Source organism: Colletotrichum paranaense (genome assembly GCF_030867605.1).
Source record: "Colletotrichum paranaense strain IMI 384185 chromosome Unknown Scaffold_7.1, whole genome shotgun sequence".
Taxonomy (NCBI): domain Eukaryota; kingdom Fungi; phylum Ascomycota; class Sordariomycetes; order Glomerellales; family Glomerellaceae; genus Colletotrichum; species Colletotrichum paranaense.
Window position 1 is genome coordinate 88,690 of NW_026848965.1, and position 20,101 is coordinate 108,790.

General features: G+C 54.6%; 6 protein-coding genes across 6 annotated transcripts; 3 read left to right on the forward strand and 3 right to left on the reverse strand.

The window, feature by feature from the left end:
- Nucleotides 1-357: 357 nt before the first annotated feature.
- CPAR01_08829 (uncharacterized protein) lies at nucleotides 358-999 on the forward strand (the record flags this gene model as incomplete). The annotated part of the gene is made up of 1 exon (XM_060493096.1): nucleotides 358-999. One exon carries the CDS (start codon nucleotides 358-360, stop codon nucleotides 997-999), a length of 642 nt encoding a protein of 213 aa, XP_060347226.1.
- A 1,895-nt stretch (nucleotides 1,000-2,894) lies between these two features.
- CPAR01_08830 (dTDP-glucose 4,6-dehydratase) lies at nucleotides 2,895-4,347 on the reverse strand (the record flags this gene model as incomplete). The annotated part of the gene is made up of 4 exons (XM_060493097.1): nucleotides 2,895-3,463; nucleotides 3,520-4,055; nucleotides 4,111-4,246; nucleotides 4,311-4,347. The coding sequence occupies 4 exons, from the start codon at nucleotides 4,345-4,347 to the stop codon at nucleotides 2,895-2,897; spliced, it is 1,278 nt and encodes a 425-aa protein (XP_060347227.1).
- A 738-nt stretch (nucleotides 4,348-5,085) lies between these two features.
- CPAR01_08831 (uncharacterized protein) lies at nucleotides 5,086-5,883 on the reverse strand (the record flags this gene model as incomplete). The annotated part of the gene is made up of 2 exons (XM_060493098.1): nucleotides 5,086-5,349; nucleotides 5,542-5,883. 2 exons carry the CDS (start codon nucleotides 5,881-5,883, stop codon nucleotides 5,086-5,088), a joined length of 606 nt encoding a protein of 201 aa, XP_060347228.1.
- Nucleotides 5,884-10,669: 4,786 nt separating this feature from the next.
- CPAR01_08832 (triose-phosphate transporter) lies at nucleotides 10,670-11,977 on the forward strand (the record flags this gene model as incomplete). Its single annotated transcript, XM_060493099.1, has 4 exons — nucleotides 10,670-10,930; nucleotides 10,998-11,627; nucleotides 11,685-11,875; nucleotides 11,932-11,977. The coding sequence occupies 4 exons, from the start codon at nucleotides 10,670-10,672 to the stop codon at nucleotides 11,975-11,977; spliced, it is 1,128 nt and encodes a 375-aa protein (XP_060347229.1).
- A 470-nt stretch (nucleotides 11,978-12,447) lies between these two features.
- CPAR01_08833 (brix domain-containing protein) lies at nucleotides 12,448-13,725 on the reverse strand (the record flags this gene model as incomplete). The annotated part of the gene is made up of 1 exon (XM_060493100.1): nucleotides 12,448-13,725. The coding sequence occupies one exon, from the start codon at nucleotides 13,723-13,725 to the stop codon at nucleotides 12,448-12,450; it is 1,278 nt and encodes a 425-aa protein (XP_060347230.1).
- Nucleotides 13,726-14,896: 1,171 nt separating this feature from the next.
- CPAR01_08834 (glycyl-tRNA synthetase) lies at nucleotides 14,897-16,950 on the forward strand (the record flags this gene model as incomplete). Its single annotated transcript, XM_060493101.1, has 2 exons — nucleotides 14,897-16,498; nucleotides 16,555-16,950. The coding sequence occupies 2 exons, from the start codon at nucleotides 14,897-14,899 to the stop codon at nucleotides 16,948-16,950; spliced, it is 1,998 nt and encodes a 665-aa protein (XP_060347231.1).
- Between the last annotated feature and the right edge of the window lie 3,151 nt (nucleotides 16,951-20,101).

The window sequence follows — 20,101 nt, forward strand, 5'->3', positions numbered from 1 at the left end:
AGGATTGTACTTGCAACCAACTGAGATTCCCAGCGGCTCACAGATTGGATAAATAGGGCTGCCTGCTTTGCTCGAGGAGTCGACCAAATTATGATGGACCATCTGCCTCCTTCGTTTTCTTCCCCTCATCTAGAATGAAGTCTAGAAACGAGGACTGGTACGATTTCAGGGAACCGCCGGTACGGGCAGTCAGCACCTTACTGCACCTAAGCACTTGAGGTAGTAGACGGAGGCTGCAGGCAAGCTGCAATATACCCTCCACTGCCTACCTTGGCATCACTTCATTTCTTGACCTCTGAGAGTACGATACATGCTACTTCCTCCTCGCCATTGGTAAGCAAAGCATACCAAACCCTTATGCGCATCCTTTACCCCAATTCCGGCTCCCACCCGCGATATTGTTCCCAACAGCATGGGACGGAAGTCTGGGCTCAAAGAAAAGGGAAAACCCACGCACAGGCACTCGTTCAGAACTCTCCATCGCCGCGGTGCGCCCAAGGACTCCCAGGCCCAAGGATGAGGGACAGCCCCCCCCCCCTCTTCGTGGCCCCCGCCGTTGGAACCTTGGAGGCTTGGGCTTTCCCCTTCAGACCCCACCGAACCACAGCTTCAGAGCCCACAACCGCGCCTCGGGGGCTCTGTCTCTCCCTTCCAGGTCTCTCGCTGCCACTTCTGGTTGGCCCGGGTCTCGGGGATGGATGGGTCCGGGTCGTTGTGGGTCAAGGTAGGTCGTCTCCCTCCCCCGGGACCCCCGCCCACACCACACCTAATGTTGCCCTTACCCAGAAGCTCAAGCACGTCCAAGGGGGAAGAGGATGGGAACCCAAAGGGAAGAAAAGAGAGAAGAGAGAGAGGGGGTCAAGCAGTTCACACGAATCAAGCCTCAAGGACCGTTGTCTAGCAGTTTTACAGGATTATTATCTATCTACGAGATTTATCCACCAAGAAAGCGGGAAATGTACTGTCCAGCCCTCATCCAGGCTCCATCCTGTGCGATAAGGAGGGCTATTCCTCGGCCGTGACTTTCCTGTACCTTGCTATGTACTTGACGTTCGCTCCAATCTTCAGCCCACCAGCCCATCATGTTCAATCGAATCCCAGATGGGACATCAATTCCCCTCCTTCGATAAAATTGAAGAAGTCCGTACAAGGTGGGGTCCGGAGATGGACAAGAGCCCGATGGTTATCGCTCGTAGCTAGATAGGTAATTCAATATGCACCGGTGGCACCAGCAGCAAGCCGGAACAACGCAAGAAGGAGAGGTGAGCTATCTACTACTGCTGCACGGCATTACCAATCCTGCCAATCTAGGTAGGTTACACAAACCTCATGGAGCAGGTAGGTATCCATCCGTACCTCGATGTCAAAGAGAACAAGTTTGAATCCCTCCGCCTCCGAGAAGGCCGATCCCGAACCAACCAAAGTTGAATGACCGGGGTGTAAATCCATCTCGAACCATTCGCGCGGTACCTTACCTTGCCTTGCCCTCCTTCCCTTGACGACCTCTCAAGAGGAGAAGAGAGGGGAGAGCGGAGTAATCGTACCGTTCATAGGGGTCGAGACCTTTTCCCTTGTGTCTCTCGACCACTCTGTCCGTACAGATGGTCCATTGACCATTTAACAGTGACACCAGGACCTAAGAAAGAAAGCGGGGGAAATAATAAGAACAGCAGTAACAAGAAGCATGTGGAAATGGGAGAAAGAAGGATAACTTCCCGGGCCATTAGGCTGGTTTGCTCAAGTCTTGAATACCCTAAAAACAATCAAAGGAACCCAGCAACAAATCCCCCTGCATCTGCATGTCAGAAAGAGAGAATGAAAAACACGTGGTCCAGCCCCCTCCTCCCCTCCCCTCATGCGAAGGATCACGAGCAAAGAAGGAATACCAAGAAAAAAGCAATATGACCATCCACAGCCGAATGTCGCCAAAAGTCTCCGAGAGGCGCGGCTCACGAGCTTCACAGCCATCATCACACGTGGGAAAACCCCCCTCCTCAGACCATGCAATGTAGCCAGTCTGCCTGTCCATCCCATTGAAAGAATTCGAGACGATCATCATCTGAGCTTGTGTATTCCAGGATAACGATACCCCTAGACCAGGTCAATATGCCTGTTGTTCCGGTTGCCTCCCCTTGCCTCGGTACCAAAGCAAAGAACCCAAAGAGATGGTTCACTCTCCAACAAGAACCAACATCAAACGTGTAAACCTGCATGCCACCACCGCTGCCCCCTCTCTCGCTTACACCTTGGCCCACATGTTGTCATGAGAAGAGGGGGGGGGGGACCAACTTCATTCTATGAATGGATGACGATGACTGTAAGAGTTCATTACTTTATTGCATAACATGCAGATGACAAAGGATAGAAGCAGAAGAAACTGCACGTGGGCCCAACGATACGAATAACCTGATCATTGCTCTTTGAGCTATAACGCAACGCCTTTCCTCACTTTCATGGGTTGTCTTGGCCCTCTACTCTACTTGGGTAACAGTCGCCCGTCATCATGTACAACAATATCAAAGAAGTCTCACAAAGGCTATCGAGCCAACACATCACATATGCATATCAAATATGGACTTGACATTTGGTGAAAAGCTTTGATTTGCCGACCATCGACCATATGTTCTCTCTATGATTGAACCGCCATACTGTGTGCCTTTTACGCCCCCGCCATAAACCGGAGCCAGAAAAATGTGTTGTGTTTGTTGTGTTGTGTGTTCTGCAAACTTGCCAAGCTTTCTTTGGCCATACGCCAGACCGTGTTGCACGTCTCTAAAAGGATCTACATCGTAACAATTGAAGGAGCACACCCTTCCTCATGTCAATTTTCATGTCTCTCGTTCATTCCCACTCTCCTTCCCTCCCAATCACTCGTCCACTCGTGAGCGTGTGGTCTATGCTCTAACAGAGTGGCCGTTGGTGCCGTTGACACCATCAATCACCTTTCTCTTCTTCGACTCGGGAGTAGGCGGTGAGTCGGCTACGGGCTCCTGGTCGGCAGAGACATCCAGTCCCTGGACAACAGGGAAAGGCGTGAGAACGGAGGTGATGTCACCCCACCACTCCTCGCCGAATTGGCGGTACCAGTTGACAGTGATACGCAGGCCGTCGGCGAAGCTCGTCTTCTGGTCCCAGCCGAGCTGGCGCAGCTTGGTGCCGTCGACGGCGTAGCGGTGGTCGTTGAAGGGACGGTCGTGTGTGTACTTAACCCACTTCTTGAACTCGTCCGTCGTAGAGAAGGGGATCTTCATCTCCTTGAGGAGATGGCTGCAGAGGTCAATGTTGGAGATCTCGTCGTAGGATCCGACGTTGTAGATTTGACCCATCTGGCCCCTGTGGAGGATGGTGTCAAATGCATCGGCGGCGTCGCCAGCAAACAGGTAGCGACGGGTGGGGCTTCCGTCGCCGTGGAGGACGACGGGCTGGCCTCTGTTCAGCAAACAACTGAACTTGGGAATGATTTCTGAGCGAGTTGGTCAGCTATCATTCGATAGGTATTCAAGTATTTTGATGACATACTCTCGGGAAACTGGTGCGGTCCGTAAACGTTGTTACTGCGCACGATGATAACGGGGAGCTTGAAGCTCTTCTGGTAGGACTGGACAAGCATCTCGGCGGCAGCCTTGGAGGCAGCATAAGGGTTCGTGGGTGCGAGGATGCTGGTCTCGAGGAGGTCGTCATCGTCATCGTTCACCTCGCCATAGACCTCATCGGTAGAGATGTGAATGAAGCGCTTGATGTTGACGCTCTTGGCGCTCTCAAGCAGAACGTGGGTGCCGTACACGTTGGTGTGAGTGAATCCATATGAGTTACCGAAACTCAAATCGACGTGTGATTGGGCGGCAAAGTGGAAGACGGTATCGATGTTGTACCGCTTCAGGCAGTGAAGGACTTCTGTGGGGTTGGTGATGTCGCCGTGGACAAAGGTGAAGTTTGACTTCTCATTCAGAACCCGAGTGTTGTTCAGTGATGAGCAGTAATCCAGCTTGTCGAATGAGATGATGTTGTATGCGTCGGGGTAAGTGAGAGTGAGATGACGGACGAGCCAGCATGCGCTTGAGGTATTTTGTTAGCTTGCGGTCCAACCGCAGTGCCAAGACCGCGACTTACATGAAGCCTGCGCCGCCGGTAATCATGATGTTCTTGACATCGGGAAGAGGCTCAAACTTGGTGGTACCCTTGAGCAAGGGCGCCTCCTTCCAAATACCTCCATCCTGGAAGAACTTGCCGTGACCATTGCTGTAGGCTTGGATTGAGGGTTAGCAACCACGGATGGTGATAAGGGTTGATAAGGACGATTTCCAACGTACTGCTCGGCGCGCGATTCTGGCCGTTGAGTTGAGTCATTTCGACGGTCGGAACGGTATCTCTGTTGTAAATTGGCGTGTCGTTTGGTTGTGTGCGTGTGAGAGAGGTTGAGGAAAGTCGTGCGGACTGGTCGGTGTCGGGAGCTCGAAGAGAGTTTAAGGTTCGAGTTCGATTGCGAGTCAGGCTTGTGCGAGGTTGAAGTACAAGTAGGGAAAGCCAGCTGGGCTTTCAAGGGAGAGAGTATGTGGCCCTAAAAGTGAGTTTAGCTGGATGCCCACACGCAAGACACGCTCATGTCGGGCAATTAATCTTACCTCAGATATGGGATATCCCTATCACGTCTAAATCGAGGCCATTGGCGATCTGTGCCCTGTTCTGTCTCACTCACACCACCCCGAGTCGCGCGCAACTGAGGCAAGGGAGGCCGAACGTGGTCCGCGGTGGTTGAAGGATGGATGGTTCGTTAGTGAGAGCCAAGCGGAGTGGCTATGGCGAATCAGTCGTATTGACAGCGCGAAAAAGTAGTGGTAGTAGCTAGTAGTGAGAAATATTGGCAGGAGCAAGTGAGTGGGCAGGACCGGCGGTGATAGGTATGAGGGAGAGAGAGAATTCAAGGAGTTCTGTCAGCCCAATTTTTTTGTGGTTAGTCGCTTGTTGTTCCGTCTCACGAGATGATGGATGCAGTAGGCTGAGATGAGCAGTGGCACGGAGGTCTGGAGGGCAAGAACTGGATACCTGCCACCTTTAAAAAGTCTGTGGCAGAGTGACAGCCAGAGTTCAGATAGCTTCGGCAAGGTGCATATGGAACCGTCGTAGGCGTTCAAATGAGATGGTGTGCGTAGGCTGTAAGAGGCATCCCAAGTTGAGGCGGTCGGTGGACAGCAGATCAGCAAGGGCCGAGATGATTGGCGTAAGCTCGACTGGGGAACGAGCATAGACGACCAGGTACAGGGCGGGTATCCGTAGCTCCAGGATAGAATCAAGTACCGGCCCGAGCTGCGGCGAGTACTTGGCAACGTGTCTCTTGACGTCTCTCCGTCTCTAATTAAGAGACTTGAGAGATAGATTCAGGTTAGTCGTACGCAGCGGGATCAGAGTAGCTTGGATCATGTATAGAGTACAGCGGGACATGTAGGTAGGTCAGCTAACTAGCTGGGTTCTCTCTCTCTCTCTCTCTCTCTATCTCACTCAGATTTTGGTTAGCAGCTGTGGATGTGGCTTCCTTGCGATTACGACTGCAGCCACGGTCGTCGCTCCGATTGAGTGTGGGTGCTTGGCTGATGTTTTGGGGGGCAATCTCATGGATGCCGATCTAGCCCGGTGTGGGAGAAAGTGGATGGTGCGATGGCTACTTGCTGCTGCCGGCCTGCTGCCCTCGAAGCAGGTGCTGCGGTAAATGGTGGGAAAGGAACAGTTTGACCGTACTTGGGTACTAGACAAGTGCAGTATAACAAGTGCGATGAGAATGGGATCGCAAATAATAGTTGTGACATCCGTAATGTGGTACGGAGGAGCGAGACTGGGAGGTGGATGGTGGGGGTGGACACCAAGAGGGTCTTGGCTGGGAAGCAACATCTTGAAACATGACGCTTGCCTGTGTTTTCAAAGTATCTGTACTTTGCACCCGTACTCTCAATCTCTTCCATCACTCTCGATTCCTCAGTATTATACGTCAGCCACTGCCACTGACTATCGCAGCAGCTTACCTACTACCTATGCGAACAGCGAGGTATATGTGCTTGCTTTTTCCTCGAGCACCTGCGTGATTAGTGCGAACCGGGGACTTTCCAAGGGAACCCTGGCATGGCATCCAGGCACAGGCTGCGTCCACGACAACTTTCTCAGGCTCTCCCGCCGCGGCCCCTCGCGATGTCCCAAAAATAAAATACAGCTCCAGTCTCCCGGCATTACGCACACGGCGCAGTTTTGTCCGGAGCTTGCAGACACTTGGCCGGCAAAAGCTTGTATTTTGAACGGCGTATCTAGACGTGTCAGAACGGGCGATTTCGAGTATCGATCACCGGGGAATGTGCCTTACATAATACACTCACTATTGAGAGTTGACGGATCATGTGATGCTGGGATACGTACGGAAAGGCATCAAGACTCGAGAGCCGATTGGCAGCGAGTTGAACCGGACAAGTAACGGTACGTATTTGCTTTCTGATGTCCAAGGCGACAGGTACTTTCTCGGTACCCATACCCTTACCCTCTGCTTCCCTTCCCAACACCTGTCCCTCCCAAAAACCCAATCCATACCCAGCCGGAGCCGCTCTTTTCATGAGATGCCGTGCAGCAACTTGACAGATGCAACCCCAATTTAAACGAGACTTCCCAATGGAATGGGACCCCTTCTTTCCGCGCAAGCTAATGGAAACTAGGGAGAGCAACTACGTACGTCCAAGACACCGCTTTCCACGGGTATCATGGCGGCACGGCCGACCACGAGGCGTCGAGACGGAATAGTTTGTCAACTAGCCACAGATAGACCAGTGCCCTGAGATTCCCAGCCCGTCCCAGTCTCAGCTGGCTTCTCAGCCGTGGCCGCCGTGGGCGGGGGACCATTCCACAAACGCCTCCAGACCGGCCGCTAGTTCCTTTTCAGCCTATTGTCTGACAATACGCTGTTTTTGCTTCTGCGCCTAGAGGGATGGGGCTCGCAACCAATCTCTTCATCACTTTCTTGGCCTCCTTACCTCCGTGATACTTTGGGCTCTTTTCGTTCATCAGGGAGAAAGCAGGGGTAGCAGGGGCAAATAAACAATAAAAAGAATGTCAGGGGCTAAGAAGCGCTGGAATGTCCAACATGCCCACGTTCAGTAAGGTCTACACAGTAGAACGATTTCGCACCTTTTGCAACCCTGGCTCCAAGTACTTACACTTTGACTCCATCACACCGCCAAGACCTAGATGCAGCTGTGTGCTCATCGAGCTCCGTCCCCGGTCACACCTTCCAGTGAGAGTCGAGGAGCTTCGAGTTAGTCTGCGAGTAAACACGACAGCAAGAAACATGCTCGTGAACCGGCCCGTGACGGACGCCACAGATGCAGTCATCCAATGCTGTAAACATCCGATACGAGCCACTCTAGGGCCGACGTTCACGGATAGACTGACGAATGTGTCTCCGGCTCATGATGCTCCATTGGCTGACGGACGATGGCGACAGCGGAGCGTGCTAAGCCGGCTTCTCCCACTCGCCCGGCTCCTCGAACGTGGAGCCGTGATGGGCAAAGGCAACACCAGCTCCGGCGCCAGCGGGCGCCGTCGATGCTGGGGAGGCCGGGCGCGCGTCCCTGGTGGCTTGCAATGGGCTATGTGGGGTGGCAGACGCGCAAGAATGTGGTGCTCATCTTTCCCATCCTCCCCCTCATGCCACGAATCGACCAAAGCACCATGGTAGACCACATTGCCTCAGGGTCTCTCTGGGGAATGCTGAAACGCTCGAGGATGACTTATCGGAGGGAGGAGACAATAGTAGTCAACACCAGACTGGCATGGAGTGGACGGTAGCCAGATTCCACGCAATCGCTGACATGTTCATCGCGAGGGATGTTGGGCAAGATGAGCCGACGACAGATGGCCCCCAAGTCAAGCGAGCGGCCTACGCCGTACAAGGCCAACTAATTCTGGCGTCCAAGGGAGCCGGCAAGACCATGGAACCCCCGTTCCTCCCGGCTGTGCGGACTCGACTTGCATGCTTGCGTCTTCAGATGAGATTGGCGCAGGGGCAGTGACGATCATGGATCAGGACCATGGACGGCATTTCCAGCGACAGATGCCAGGCACTGCAGTAACTGCACGCTGCTGCCCAGCCAAAACACATGACTTGCTGTCGGCTCGTTTCAAACCCCCCATGTCCTAGACATTTCAGAGTCTCGTCAACGGTTGGCCGCGCCAGAATTTGCGGGAAACGGTGGAGTAATCCGACAGACGAACGGCAGAAGATGCCGTTGCGCTGCGGCACATTGTATGCTGTTCATGCTGAAGGACCGCTGGAATGAGCTGCGACAGCGGCCAAGACATGGTGCATTCCTTCAGACGTCGAGAGATATTGGCGACAAGGAGCGAGGCTGGAAGTAGGCCACTTGGCAGCATTGGCGGAGGTTCGTACTGTGACTCCAATGTCTCAGGGAGTAAACTTTCCAATCTAGGCGTTAATTGTTCTACTAAACTCTATCCGCGAGAATTTTTGACAGCTGGACAGTTGGTTCAAGTCGATGGAGCAAGACGACCCAGAAGGAACCGAGCGAACCGGCGCAACCATGGGAACAGCGCCGTGTGTCCCTCAAGAGCAGCCGCCATCCCAGGGGGAAGCTCCGTCGAAACCCTCTCTGTGTCAAGGCCATTGCCCACGGTCCACACGGTGACGCGTGTGCGAATTGGATCGGATCACAGAAAGTTTACGCTGGGATGCCGGCGAGAGCGAGAGTGCAGACAATTAGACAAAGTTGGGGCGGCTGTCGGAGAGAGTTGGGCGCATATCGGGCTGTCCGTTACTTCTTGAGCTGCTCGCGGAGGATGGCTTGTCGACCTGCTTGATCAAACGACTTGATGCAGAATGTGAGGCTGCGTTCGTTCTTGCTCGAAGCATCGGCACCAGGTGCAACGAGCGATCGCCGGGTGAAGAACAGTAAGATCTCGTGTTCCGATTTGCCCTAGGTGTCAAGAACACTGACGACGGGACCCGACTGGAGCGAAGCTAACGTCGAGATCGAGTGCGAGTGCGCTGCATACGGCGGGTTTGGTGCCATGCTGTGGTGTTGCAGATGTGACGGGTACGACGGGTGAAGAGAGACTTGCAGATTGTCGAGTCGGGTCTAATTGGATCTTGAGCGGGGCTGAAGCTTACGAAGTATTAGTGGCTTGGCGCTAACTTACGTGGTGTGGACCACAACATGTACTCGTTTGGATACCTACACAATGTGCGCTACAAGACTCTGTTTTGGGGAAGAGAAGGAAAGCCACCGTGGCAGATGAGGGCGAGGCAGGCAGGCAGGCAGGCAGAAAAAGTTAGAGAGAGACAGACCAGAAAAGAAAGGCGGTCTCCAGAAACCAGCTCCCGTCCAGTTCAAGGAGCCCGTGGGCTTGCGTCCGGTTGGATTGGTGGCTTTTGATGCAGCCATCTCGATCTGCAGGTGTTTTTCTATGTCTTGGTGTAAGGACGTTCAAGACCTTGGTGCTTGTATCCGTAGGGTACAGGAGTCGATGCCCCCCTAAACCCGAGTCCAGGGAAACGGACCATGGTCCAAATGGCTTGCAGCCTTGTACTGGGCGTTCTCCCAGGGAAGGAAGGGCGGCGGCAGCGATGGCGGGGTGGCAGAGCAGGGTTTGGCCTCGTCTTGTTTGTTCAGATGGGACGGCTGGCTACTTTATGGTCCATGCCGCCGGATCGAGAGAGAAGAGAGCAATGCAGCCACAGCTTAACTAGCTGGTTCTCGTCACGATGGTTAAGCGTGTGCCAAGCTTTCGGAATGCAGACATTGTTTCTATGCAGTCTTGTCAGCGGTGCGCAAGTCTGTGTGGGTAAGTTGAGAGAGTGTGCGCCGCGACACAGCAACGGGAGTGCCAGAATCATCATCAATGTGTGTGATGGACATGGAAGTCGCAAATCGCACGTCGCAAGTCCCGGTACGGGGTCGTGGGGCCCGCACCTTCCCCTGCCCTTTCCTTACGTCTCCCTCCTTCCTTCTCATCCCTCATCCCTCATCCCTGCTTTTGCTCTTGCTCTCTCTGCTTTCAGCCCGGGGTAGGTGCTGGTCACTGCCTAGTAACTATTAGTAGCTACGACTAGGGAAGGAACCTCCCAGGTAGTCTCGTACTTTGCCCGTACTACCACCACCGAGACCCCCGCCAGCCTTTTTGCCCTGAGTCTGACGCAAAAGAGAAAGAACGAGACCCCAAAACTGGCAGACCAGGCGGGCAAGAACGACGTACTTACTTTGGGACGCCGCCGCCTCGGACCTTCCATACGACTTTCGTTATATTTGCACCCGTCTGTCTACTTTACTCCCTGTCCCTTCAATTCCGCGGTTGCCCTTCGGAATTCTACCAGACGAGGCGTCTCCCTTTAAAGCATTCCAACGAACCGACGACTTTGCACTCTCGACACTCCCTTGTGCAACCCGACTTCCCATGGTACACTGAAATAGGACCCCAAAGCCCTTACCTGGCGACGATCTCAATCCATCAGCACCGGCCCTCGCCTGAATTCACGCACCGCCTCGCCGACTGCCCGCCTTTTTTTCCTTTTGCTCCCGCTCATTACCGTGGACTCGAATCTCACTCACTCACTCAGCTTGTCTGCTTTTCTTTTACTTCCACACCAACTACCTCGTCTCGCCATCTCTCTTCGTTGCCCACCATGACTGACGACTACCGCACCGAGCGAGCGGGCTCTTTCGCCTCGTCTTCCACCGACGCCGCGACTCTCCACGAGCTAACCAAGTTGGACCCGATGGAGGACAGCGTTCAGAACCTCAAGTCGCACGATGATGAAGAGCTGGGCACCGAGGAGGACGAGAAGCTCTTGCCCAAGACCAACGAGAAGGAGGAGCCCCAGAAGTCTGGCATGACTTCTGCCATCATCTGGATGACCGTCAACACCTTGGCGACGATTGGAATCGTGAGTATACCACCGAAACCTGCGATTTCCCAGGAATGCGAAAATATGCTGACAATACCTTACCCAGGTCTTCACCAACAAGGCCATCTTCTCCGACCCTCAATGGAAGCTCTGCCAGCTCACCTTTGCGAGTTTCCACTTCTTGGTCACTTTCGGCACGCTGTTCGTCCTTTCCCGGCCTACCTTCGCTTACTTTACTCCGCGCCGTGCCGCCATCCGGGACTTGCTGCCGCTTTCCGTGGCCATGTGCCTCAACGTCATCCTGCCGAATCTCTCCCTGGCCTTCTCTTCCGTGACCTTTTACCAGATTGCCCGGATCCTGCTGACGCCGACCGTCGCGCTCATGAATTATGTGCTCTATAAGGCGACACTGCCCAGGAATGCGATAATGGCGCTCATCCCGGCTTGCCTCGGAGTCGGCATGGTCTCTTACTACGACTCTCTGCCTACCAAGGACGATAAGGTCAAGACAACCTCTACCCTGGGTGTCGTCTTTGCCTTTTCTGGCATCTTTGCCTCGTCTCTCTACACCGTCTGGATCGCCAGCTACCACCGTAAGCTCCAGATGTCCAGCATGCAGCTGCTTTACAACCAGGCTCCCATCGCCTCCTTCATGCTTCTCTACGTCATTCCCTTTGTTGACACCTTCCCCGACTGGGTCAATGTTCCTGGCAACCGCTGGATCATGATTGGCATGGTAGGTTTCCTCTGTCTTGAGTACCTTGATTCACTGTTCCTAACCGGCAACATATAGTCTGGCGCGTTTGCCTCGCTCATCAACATCTCCCAATTCTTCATCATCGCCCAGACCGGTCCTGTGTCCAGCACCGTTGTTGGTCACCTCAAGACCTGCACCATTGTTGCTCTTGGCTGGATGGTGTCAGGCAGAGCCATTGGCGACAAGTCGGTTCTTGGTGTCTTTGTTGCCATTGGCGGCATTGTTGCGTAAGTTGTGAACAGAGCCTCTCTGCATATGAACACTAAACTAACGGTTCACGCAGCTACTCTGTCGTCATGCTTCAGCACCAGCGCAACCAGCGCAAGTAGGCCATGATCACATTGGCTGAGGCTCTACGTTGACTTTATAACATTTCGGAAATGGTTTTTCCTTTCTTTTTTGGCAGCATGGTGATCATGGGAATCAAGATGGCGTTGAGTAGATTGAGCCCGTCGGGATTAGACAGGGTCTATTTGGGATGATACCTCTTTTACATGAACCCAAACCTATCATGGCTCGGCGTATGGGGAACACAGGCACTCGAATTCGTAGCAAGGGAAAAATAAAACACTTCCTTTATTTTCTAACCAAAACCTGACGCATCTTTATGCATCTTTCTTTTATTGTGATACGCGACATGACATGTTTAAAAACCCAATCTACCCTTTTTTTGAAGCCATGTAAATAACGCCGTACGGGGTACTCCCTGGCCAATAACACAATGCATCACTGTACTTGACACCCCGATATCCGCAGCGACCGAGGTGACCAAAGACCACACGGGGAAAAAAACCACTCTCTACAACTGGAACCGCTTGCGGTCCTTCTCCATCTTGGCCTTCCACTCCCACGGCTGCGACTCCTCACCCTCGCTGCCCGCCCTGCCGATACCCTTGTCCACCCTCCTCAGCTTAGCCGTGAACCGCGGGCCAACCTCCTGCAGTCCGACGCGGATGCCCTCGACGCCCTTCATCTCGGAGCCCTCGGCAGTCGTGATATTCTTCTCCGTCTCGCGCTTCTCGCGGAAGACGTAGCGGTGGCGGCGGAAGAAGAGGTAGTCGCGCTGGTTGTGCACCGTAAGCACCTGGCGGCCCTCGAGCTCGGGCTGCGGGGGAAAGAGGCGCTGGAAGAGGGCGGCGGTGAGCAGGCCGAGCGGGGTCTTGAAGTTGTTGAGGAGGAGCTCCGGGTAGTGGTTCGTCGGGTTGCCGTGGCCGGGGAGCTTCTTGCCCTCCATGAAGTTTGTGATCGTAAAAGTGAAGGTGGGGCCGACGGGGAGGTGGACGATGGACATGCCCGTCAGCTTCTTCTGGTCTTCTTTGAGGAGGACGACGGCGGTGTAGTCGCGGTTGGCGGCGAACTTTGAGATCTCGCGGAGGGAGTACTTGTGACCGTAGCGGTGGGCGGAGCGGGGCACGTAGGTGGAGTTCGGGAAGATGGTGCGGAAGATGTTGGCCTCGTGGTGGAGGGTCGAGTTGAGGGAGGTGGTGATGAGGATCTTGGGGGGCGGGGGCGCGTCTTCGGAAAAGAGGCTGGGGAACTTGAGGGCGAGGGAGGACGGGGTGAGGTCGAGGTTCGTCGAGGTCGTCGAGGGCGCGGCAGAGGAGTCCCTCTTTGCGCGGCGCTTCTCCTCGCGCCGCGCCTCCCTCTCGGCCTTCTTCTCCGCGGCGGCGGCCTCGTCTTCCTCGTCGTCGAGCATGCTGTCGTTATCGCTGTCGTCGTCCTCGCCATCGTCCTCGCCATCCTCGGCGTCGAGCTCCTGTTCCAGCGCGGCGTTCTCCTCCTCTTCTATCCTCCTCTTCTTGAGCTTCTCGACGTCCACCACTTTACCCAGGCTGTCGTCGTCGACGTTGTCCCAGACGCGCTTGCTGTCGATGGTCTGGGGCTTGTTCTTTGCGAGGCGGGCGGCGCGGAGCTCGGGGTTCTTGTCCTCCTCCTTCTTGCGGCGGAAGCGCATCTCGCGCTGGGCTTTATCCTTGTCCTTCTTTTGCAGGACGTACATCTCCTTGCGCTTGAGCTTGTTGGACGTCTTGTTTGTGAGCGAAGCCCCCATGGACTTGCCCGGCTTGGAGAAGCCCATCTTGAAGATTGGCTTCTGTTTTCTCTTTTTCGTTTCGATTGATAGAAGGTGAGTTTCCTCTATCCGAGTTCGTAGACAATTTTCCCGTGGATTAAGCTCGTTCGATCGTTTGGAGGTTCGGTTTGAGGGTATCTGTCGCAAAGAAAATGATGCTGTACAACTTTCGTCGGTCCAGAAAAAAAAAAAAGGCCGTACAATCAGTGAAAATCAGCTTTGGAGAAATTTTGGCGGGGCACCGACCAATCCCTGCAGCAGATGCATTTGAGATGGGTCCCGACGTTCAGTTTGCGGGGGCGCCAGGGATTGCCTTCCTCGATCGCCGTTGGTGGACGAAGTAACGGCGAATTGAATGATCCGTGATTCCACTGTAGGATACGTAGGTACCTAACGAGTGGGGTGGGGGTCCAAAAGGCAAGATTTTGGTCGAGTCCAATCGCCTGGTGCCGGTCTGCGGCTGCGGGATAGAGGAAGGGGGTCCGTCCGGTGCCGTGTGCGTTCCTGGCCTGGCGCGGATCGCAACGACAGGGCCACCTCAACTGACAGACAGGCCACTTTTGGTGCACCCAATGCCAACCTGGAATTGGAGGGTACAACTTTTTTTTCCCACCTCAGGCTGCCCACCAACGAGGGGTGTGAAAACTGGAAAGGGCAGACGAACATTGACATCGACCACGACCACACTCGCTCATACACACTACCTACCCCTCTATACCTAGCTCACACTCTGCAGTCTGCACTGCACGCACTCTCTCTCTTCGGGGCATCTTTCCAATTGAGAGCCGGCCATCCATCCAGGTTAGCCCTCCATAGGCATTACTTACTTGGCTGCAGCAGCCCAGACTACAGTGAGCTGCCAGTGACTGCATCCTCCCCAGATGACTCACGCTCCTCTAAACAACCCCACCAAACGATCGAGCAGATGAAGCCCTTTCGCTTTGTTGCACACCAATCACCTTCAATTCGTTCCACAGCTAGCTTTTGTGCAGTTCGGCCGGCCGCTTTTTTCCACTCCCACCAACGTTACCCCTCCCCCTCCTCCCACTACTCAAACCCATACTCCTCCTCCCACCAACGCACCCTCACCACCTCCCGTCACCTGTCCCGGGCTCAAGTCCTCGTCCCCTCGAAAAAGAACAAGCCCTCGTCCGCTGCCGCCGGCTCTTCCTCCAAGATGACGACCACCGCGACGACCCTCAAGGGTCAGCCTCTCGACAGGCAGACCCTCGACGCCATGCTGCGTCGCCGTCTCTTCTTCACCCCGGCTTTCGAGATCTACGGCGGCGTCGCTGGCCTCTTCGACTACGGCCCTCCCGGTTGCGCTCTGCAGGCCAACATCGTCGAGACATGGCGCAAGCACTTCATCCTCGAGGAGGACATGCTCGAGATCGACACCACCGTCCTGACCCCGCACGAGGTCCTCAAGACCTCTGGCCACGTCGACAAGTTCGCCGACTGGATGTGCAAGGACCCCAAGAACGGCGATATCCTGCGCGCCGACCACTTCGTTGAGGACGTTCTCGAGGCCCGCCTCAAGGGTGACAAGGAGGCCCGCGGCCAAAAGGTCGAGGAGGAGGATGACCCCAAGAAGAAGAAGAAGAGAAAGACAAAGGCCGAGGCCGTCAAGCTTGAAGACGCTGTCGTCCAGGAGTACGAAGAGATTCTGGCCAAGATTGACAACTACAACGGCGAGGAGCTCGGCGAGCTCATCAAGAAGTACGACCTCAGAAACCCCAACACCGGCCTCCAGCCCTCGCCCCCCGTCGCCTTCAACCTCATGTTCCAGACCGCCATTGGCCCTAGCAGCAACCTGCCCGGTTACTTGCGCCCCGAGACCGCTCAGGGCCAGTTCCTCAACTTTGCCAAGCTCCTCGACTTCAACATGCAGCAGATGCCCTTCGCCTCCGCCTCCATCGGCAAGTCCTACAGAAACGAAATCTCCCCCCGCGCCGGTCTCCTGAGAGTCCGCGAGTTCCTCATGGCCGAGATTGAGCACTTTGTCGACCCCGAGGGCGGCAAGAAGCACGTCCGCTTCCCCGAGGTCAACACCGTCGAGCTCACCCTACTCGATCGCCACACCCAGCTCGCCGGCAAGACCGAGGTCAAGAAGATGACCATTGGCGACGCCGTGAGCAACAAGGTCGTCGACAACGAGACCCTCGGCTACTTCCTCGCCCGCATCCACCTCTTCCTCCAAAAGATTGGTGTCGACATGACCAAGGTCCGCTTCCGCCAGCACATGGAGAACGAGATGGCCCACTACGCCGCCGACTGCTGGGACGCCGAGCTCCTCACCTCCTCCGGCTGGATCGAGTGTGTCGGCTGCGCCGATCGCAGCGCCTACGATTTGTCCGTCCACGCCAAGAAGACTGGCGCGCCCCTCGTCGTGCGCGAGCGCCTCGACGAGCCCCTCATCTTTGAGGAGTGGCAGGTCGAGATCGACAAGAAGAAGTTTGGTCCCCAGTTCAAGAAGGACGGCAAGACGGTCGAGGCCGCCCTCGAGGGAACCACCCAGGAGCAGCGCGAGAAGCTCGCCAAGCAGCTCACCGACAACGGCGAGCTGGAGCTCGAGGTCGCCGGCGTCGGCAGCGGCACGGTCAAGGTCAGCAAGGACCTCGTCAAGATTGAGTTCAGAAAGCGCGTCGAGAACACCAGGGAGTTCACCCCCAACGTTATTGAGCCCTCCTTTGGTATCGGCCGTATCCTGTACTCGCTGATTGAGCACGTCTACTGGAACCGCGCCACCGAGGATGGTGCCGGTGACGAGGCCCGTGGTGTAAGTTAACCCCTGAGCATCCCTTGATGAACGATTTACTAATCAAACGACTCCAGGTCCTGTCCTTCCCCCCGACAGTCGCCCCCACAAAGGTCCTGATCGTGCCCCTGTCCGCCAACAAGCAGTTCCAGCCCTTCGTCAGCAAGATCTCGCAGAAGCTGCGCAAGTACGGCATCTCGGCCCGCGTCGACTCGTCCTCGGCCACCATTGGCAAGCGCTACAGCCGCAACGACGAGCTCGGCACCCCGCTCGGCATCACCATCGACTTCCAGACCGTTCAGGACAGCACAATCACCCTCCGCGACCGCGACTCGACCAAGCAGGTCCGCGCCGACGAGGACACCATCATCGCGGCCATCCAGAGCCTCGTCACCGGTGCAAAGGAGTGGAAGGACGTCGCGGCTGAGCTCCCTACGTTTGAGAGCCAGGAGGTTGATGTCACTGTCCGGTAAAAAAACAGAAATGGCAGCAGCAAAAAAAGAATTTTTCATATGGATACCATGTTCCCCCCCTTATTTTTTGTCCGTCACAAAGGGCCTCTCTATAGAGATAGAGAAAGAAAGAAATAGGTGGATGTTGAAAAAGTCCGTGGGAGGGGGGATTGAAAAAAAGAAGTCGCCCAGAAGCGACACCTGTAGACAATCTCAATTGAGCCTTTGTGGATTTGAATCATTTCCTGATACCTTGTCGGTGCGTCCTCATGCCCTGGTGTACCTCAGGTATGATGGAATTTCGTATCGCCTTCCTACCCTTCTTCACACGATGATCCGAGGGAGCTGCCTCACGCTGTGTTGTTATTTCAGGCATAGGGAGGCCCTTTCCGTTCGTGTCTGGCAAGAGCTGTATACCTACACAAGGGAGCATCCCATGTAGCATAATGTAACTTCCTTGGGGCCGCTACAAATGAGTGCGTATTTGACTCTCGCAGGTTTTCAACGAAGAGGCTGTGAAAACTTTGTTATGCTACCCTGAGATGTATCTGTTGTAGTAGAGGTTCATTTCATCTTATAGTAGAGACCATGTCACGTTCTGAAAGACTTTCCCTCTTCTGCTTATCAAGGGGGAGCGAATCGTGAATCAAGCTCACACTCGCACGAGCGTGAAAGAAGATTGGAAACAAAGGGAGGCGACACTTTGGACGCGAGCAGCTTTTGTTCTTGAGGCATACTCACTAATGTGCCGCTGTTGCGTTGTCCGAAAAGAGGGGGTGCGTTTCCAGACTGTCTTGTGAATACGGGATCGCCGTCGGGGATGTAGTGGAAGAGGGGTTTCAAGAGGACTTCTCCTTCGGGTTTATTGATGTTTTCTAGATGCTATACGATCAAAAAGATCGTGAAAGGGTGCAACTTAGCCAAACGCAAAATGACTGACCTGTACGATTCACCCCAGAGTGACCACAACTTTAGAGGAAGAGGCGAAGACTTCCCCACCTTACGTTCTACCCTGTATTCTCTCTTGTTTCATGCTGAAGAACACGAGCTGGTCTAGATGTCAGGCCTCGGTGTAGATTGTCTACCCTGATAAAATGGCACGTGACCTATTCGAGACGGGCCAGCGGGAGTGTATCCCGTAAAGTGGACCCCCCGGACCCGAGAGGGGCCGGGTTTACGGGGACAGCGTGGTGACTGACGCCCTTTGCCCAAGTGATGCAAGGAGGCGACTTGAAGAGCCCACGCTAAGCGCAGTGAAGTTCCTTAGGCGACATTCTCTTCACGCCATTTCCCAGGTCAAAAGGACTTCTTGACTTCAAAGCTGTACAACTTAGAGCGGGCAGAAATGAATCAATACCTATACCTACTCGGACAATGTTCATGTTGAGATGGTGGTGAATATTGGCCAGCTGGTGACGGTCCGACCGAGTGGTCAGGTTTCACGACAGTCATTGCTAGTACTGACGTGGATGCCCTCTACGGGAATGGCATGACACCTCAGAGGGGTCTGGACCAGGGGCTTGGAGTAGCATACCACCGAGCCCATGAAGCGGAAGGCCGGCTGCTTGAAATGACATTTTTCAAGCACACTTTGCTGTGACGTCGGATGCCAAGCGTGTTGAGCGCCGGGCACTTCACCGCGTTGATGCGGCCACGGCAGCGGCGAGCCCGACTTATACCACCTTGGTAGCTGCAGAAACAAGAAGTCCAAGTGATGCTCAGGGGCAAGTTGTGCATCACATCTTTTCATCGCATCTCAAATCTTTCGTCTTGGCATCGAAGGAAATGAAGGGGAGGACAGGTCGAGGGCGGCTATTCCGACTCGGGAGGCAACGTCAAGGGGGCAAACCGGAGGCTTGAACCTGCGACAGATCCGCGGTATTGGAAACAAAACTGAGCAGTTTGTCCACGGGCCGTTTCGCTCGATCTTTGGCTGGAGACTGAGAGGCGACGTTAGACGCAAATACGACCGAATACATAGAACATCTAATTATTCTAATCCCCGGAAAAGTTGTTAAATGAACAATGGTTACGGTGACAACGCCCAAAGTCACCGTCTTCTCGCCGATGAGCTTAGAACATATTCGAAGGCCAGCATTGTTCTTGGGTGCACGGGACGGTGGATGGCTGATCTGCCAAATTGCGTCGCACCCAAGCAGTAGATCTGGAAACATCAGTGCAGACGATGCGAAATGCAGCCCTGGTCTATGTCTTGTGCGGGTATGATGTGCAGGTCTGTGTTGTATGCAGAACATCGCAGGCTGCCTCCCTCTTGTGCCGTGCTGGGATGGAAAATGCAATGGAAGATTCCACGGTATGTGAAACACTCCACGGCCGTCGCCGTGGGATGGGCGAGTCGTTGACAGGAGGCGTCGCTGCAAAAGCGAGGCACGTTCCTCCATCTTCTGTGGATCGTAGATAGCCAGCCGCTTTCGAGCACACCCCAAGTTGAAGGTCTGTGGATGTTTTGGGCCTCGGGCGGCTGTGGGGGACCAAACCATGGGATACTTCAAAACAGGGTCCTAGGCTGCTTCGATTCGGGCGATGCCGATTTGAGACTTGAGAGTGTTCGTATGGGATGCCAGGTTTGCCTTTCCGCACTGTGACTGAGAACCCGTTTCTTAACCTGTGCTGAGCTGCGTGGTCAATTGTTCCGCGGCTCAGCTGCAGCTACTTTTGTTTTCCGAGCACCCGGATTAAATCGTTGGCGCGGAATTGATGCTTCGCATGCCACTGCTCGTGAGGACCAAATGGCAACATTGATCCCATCAGACCCGTGTCTAGACTGGAAGGGGGTGAGAGCAAAACGTCTCTTAGGCCGTGAGACACTAAAGACTCCTGTTGCCATGGAATACCCTTAATGTGAAGGCGCTGCATATCTTCGATGCAGCGACAGCAGAAATCCGAAACATCAACAGATTGCTGTCCGCTGTATTTGTGTGAGCACCGGTATGGCGCTGGTGGGAAGCATGAGGATGATCAATAATCGGAGTGCAGCTGGCGTGCTTGAGCAGTGAGCACTGGTAGGCAACTCGCTGCTGGTCTTGAATTACAAGATTCGAAAAGGGTTTGGATGTTTCCAGCATTGCCTTTAGGGTATGCAATGTGCCATCGGTTGTACCAGCCACAAATGTTCTAGTCTTGTCAAGTTTCGAGGCGTCGACCAGTGGCT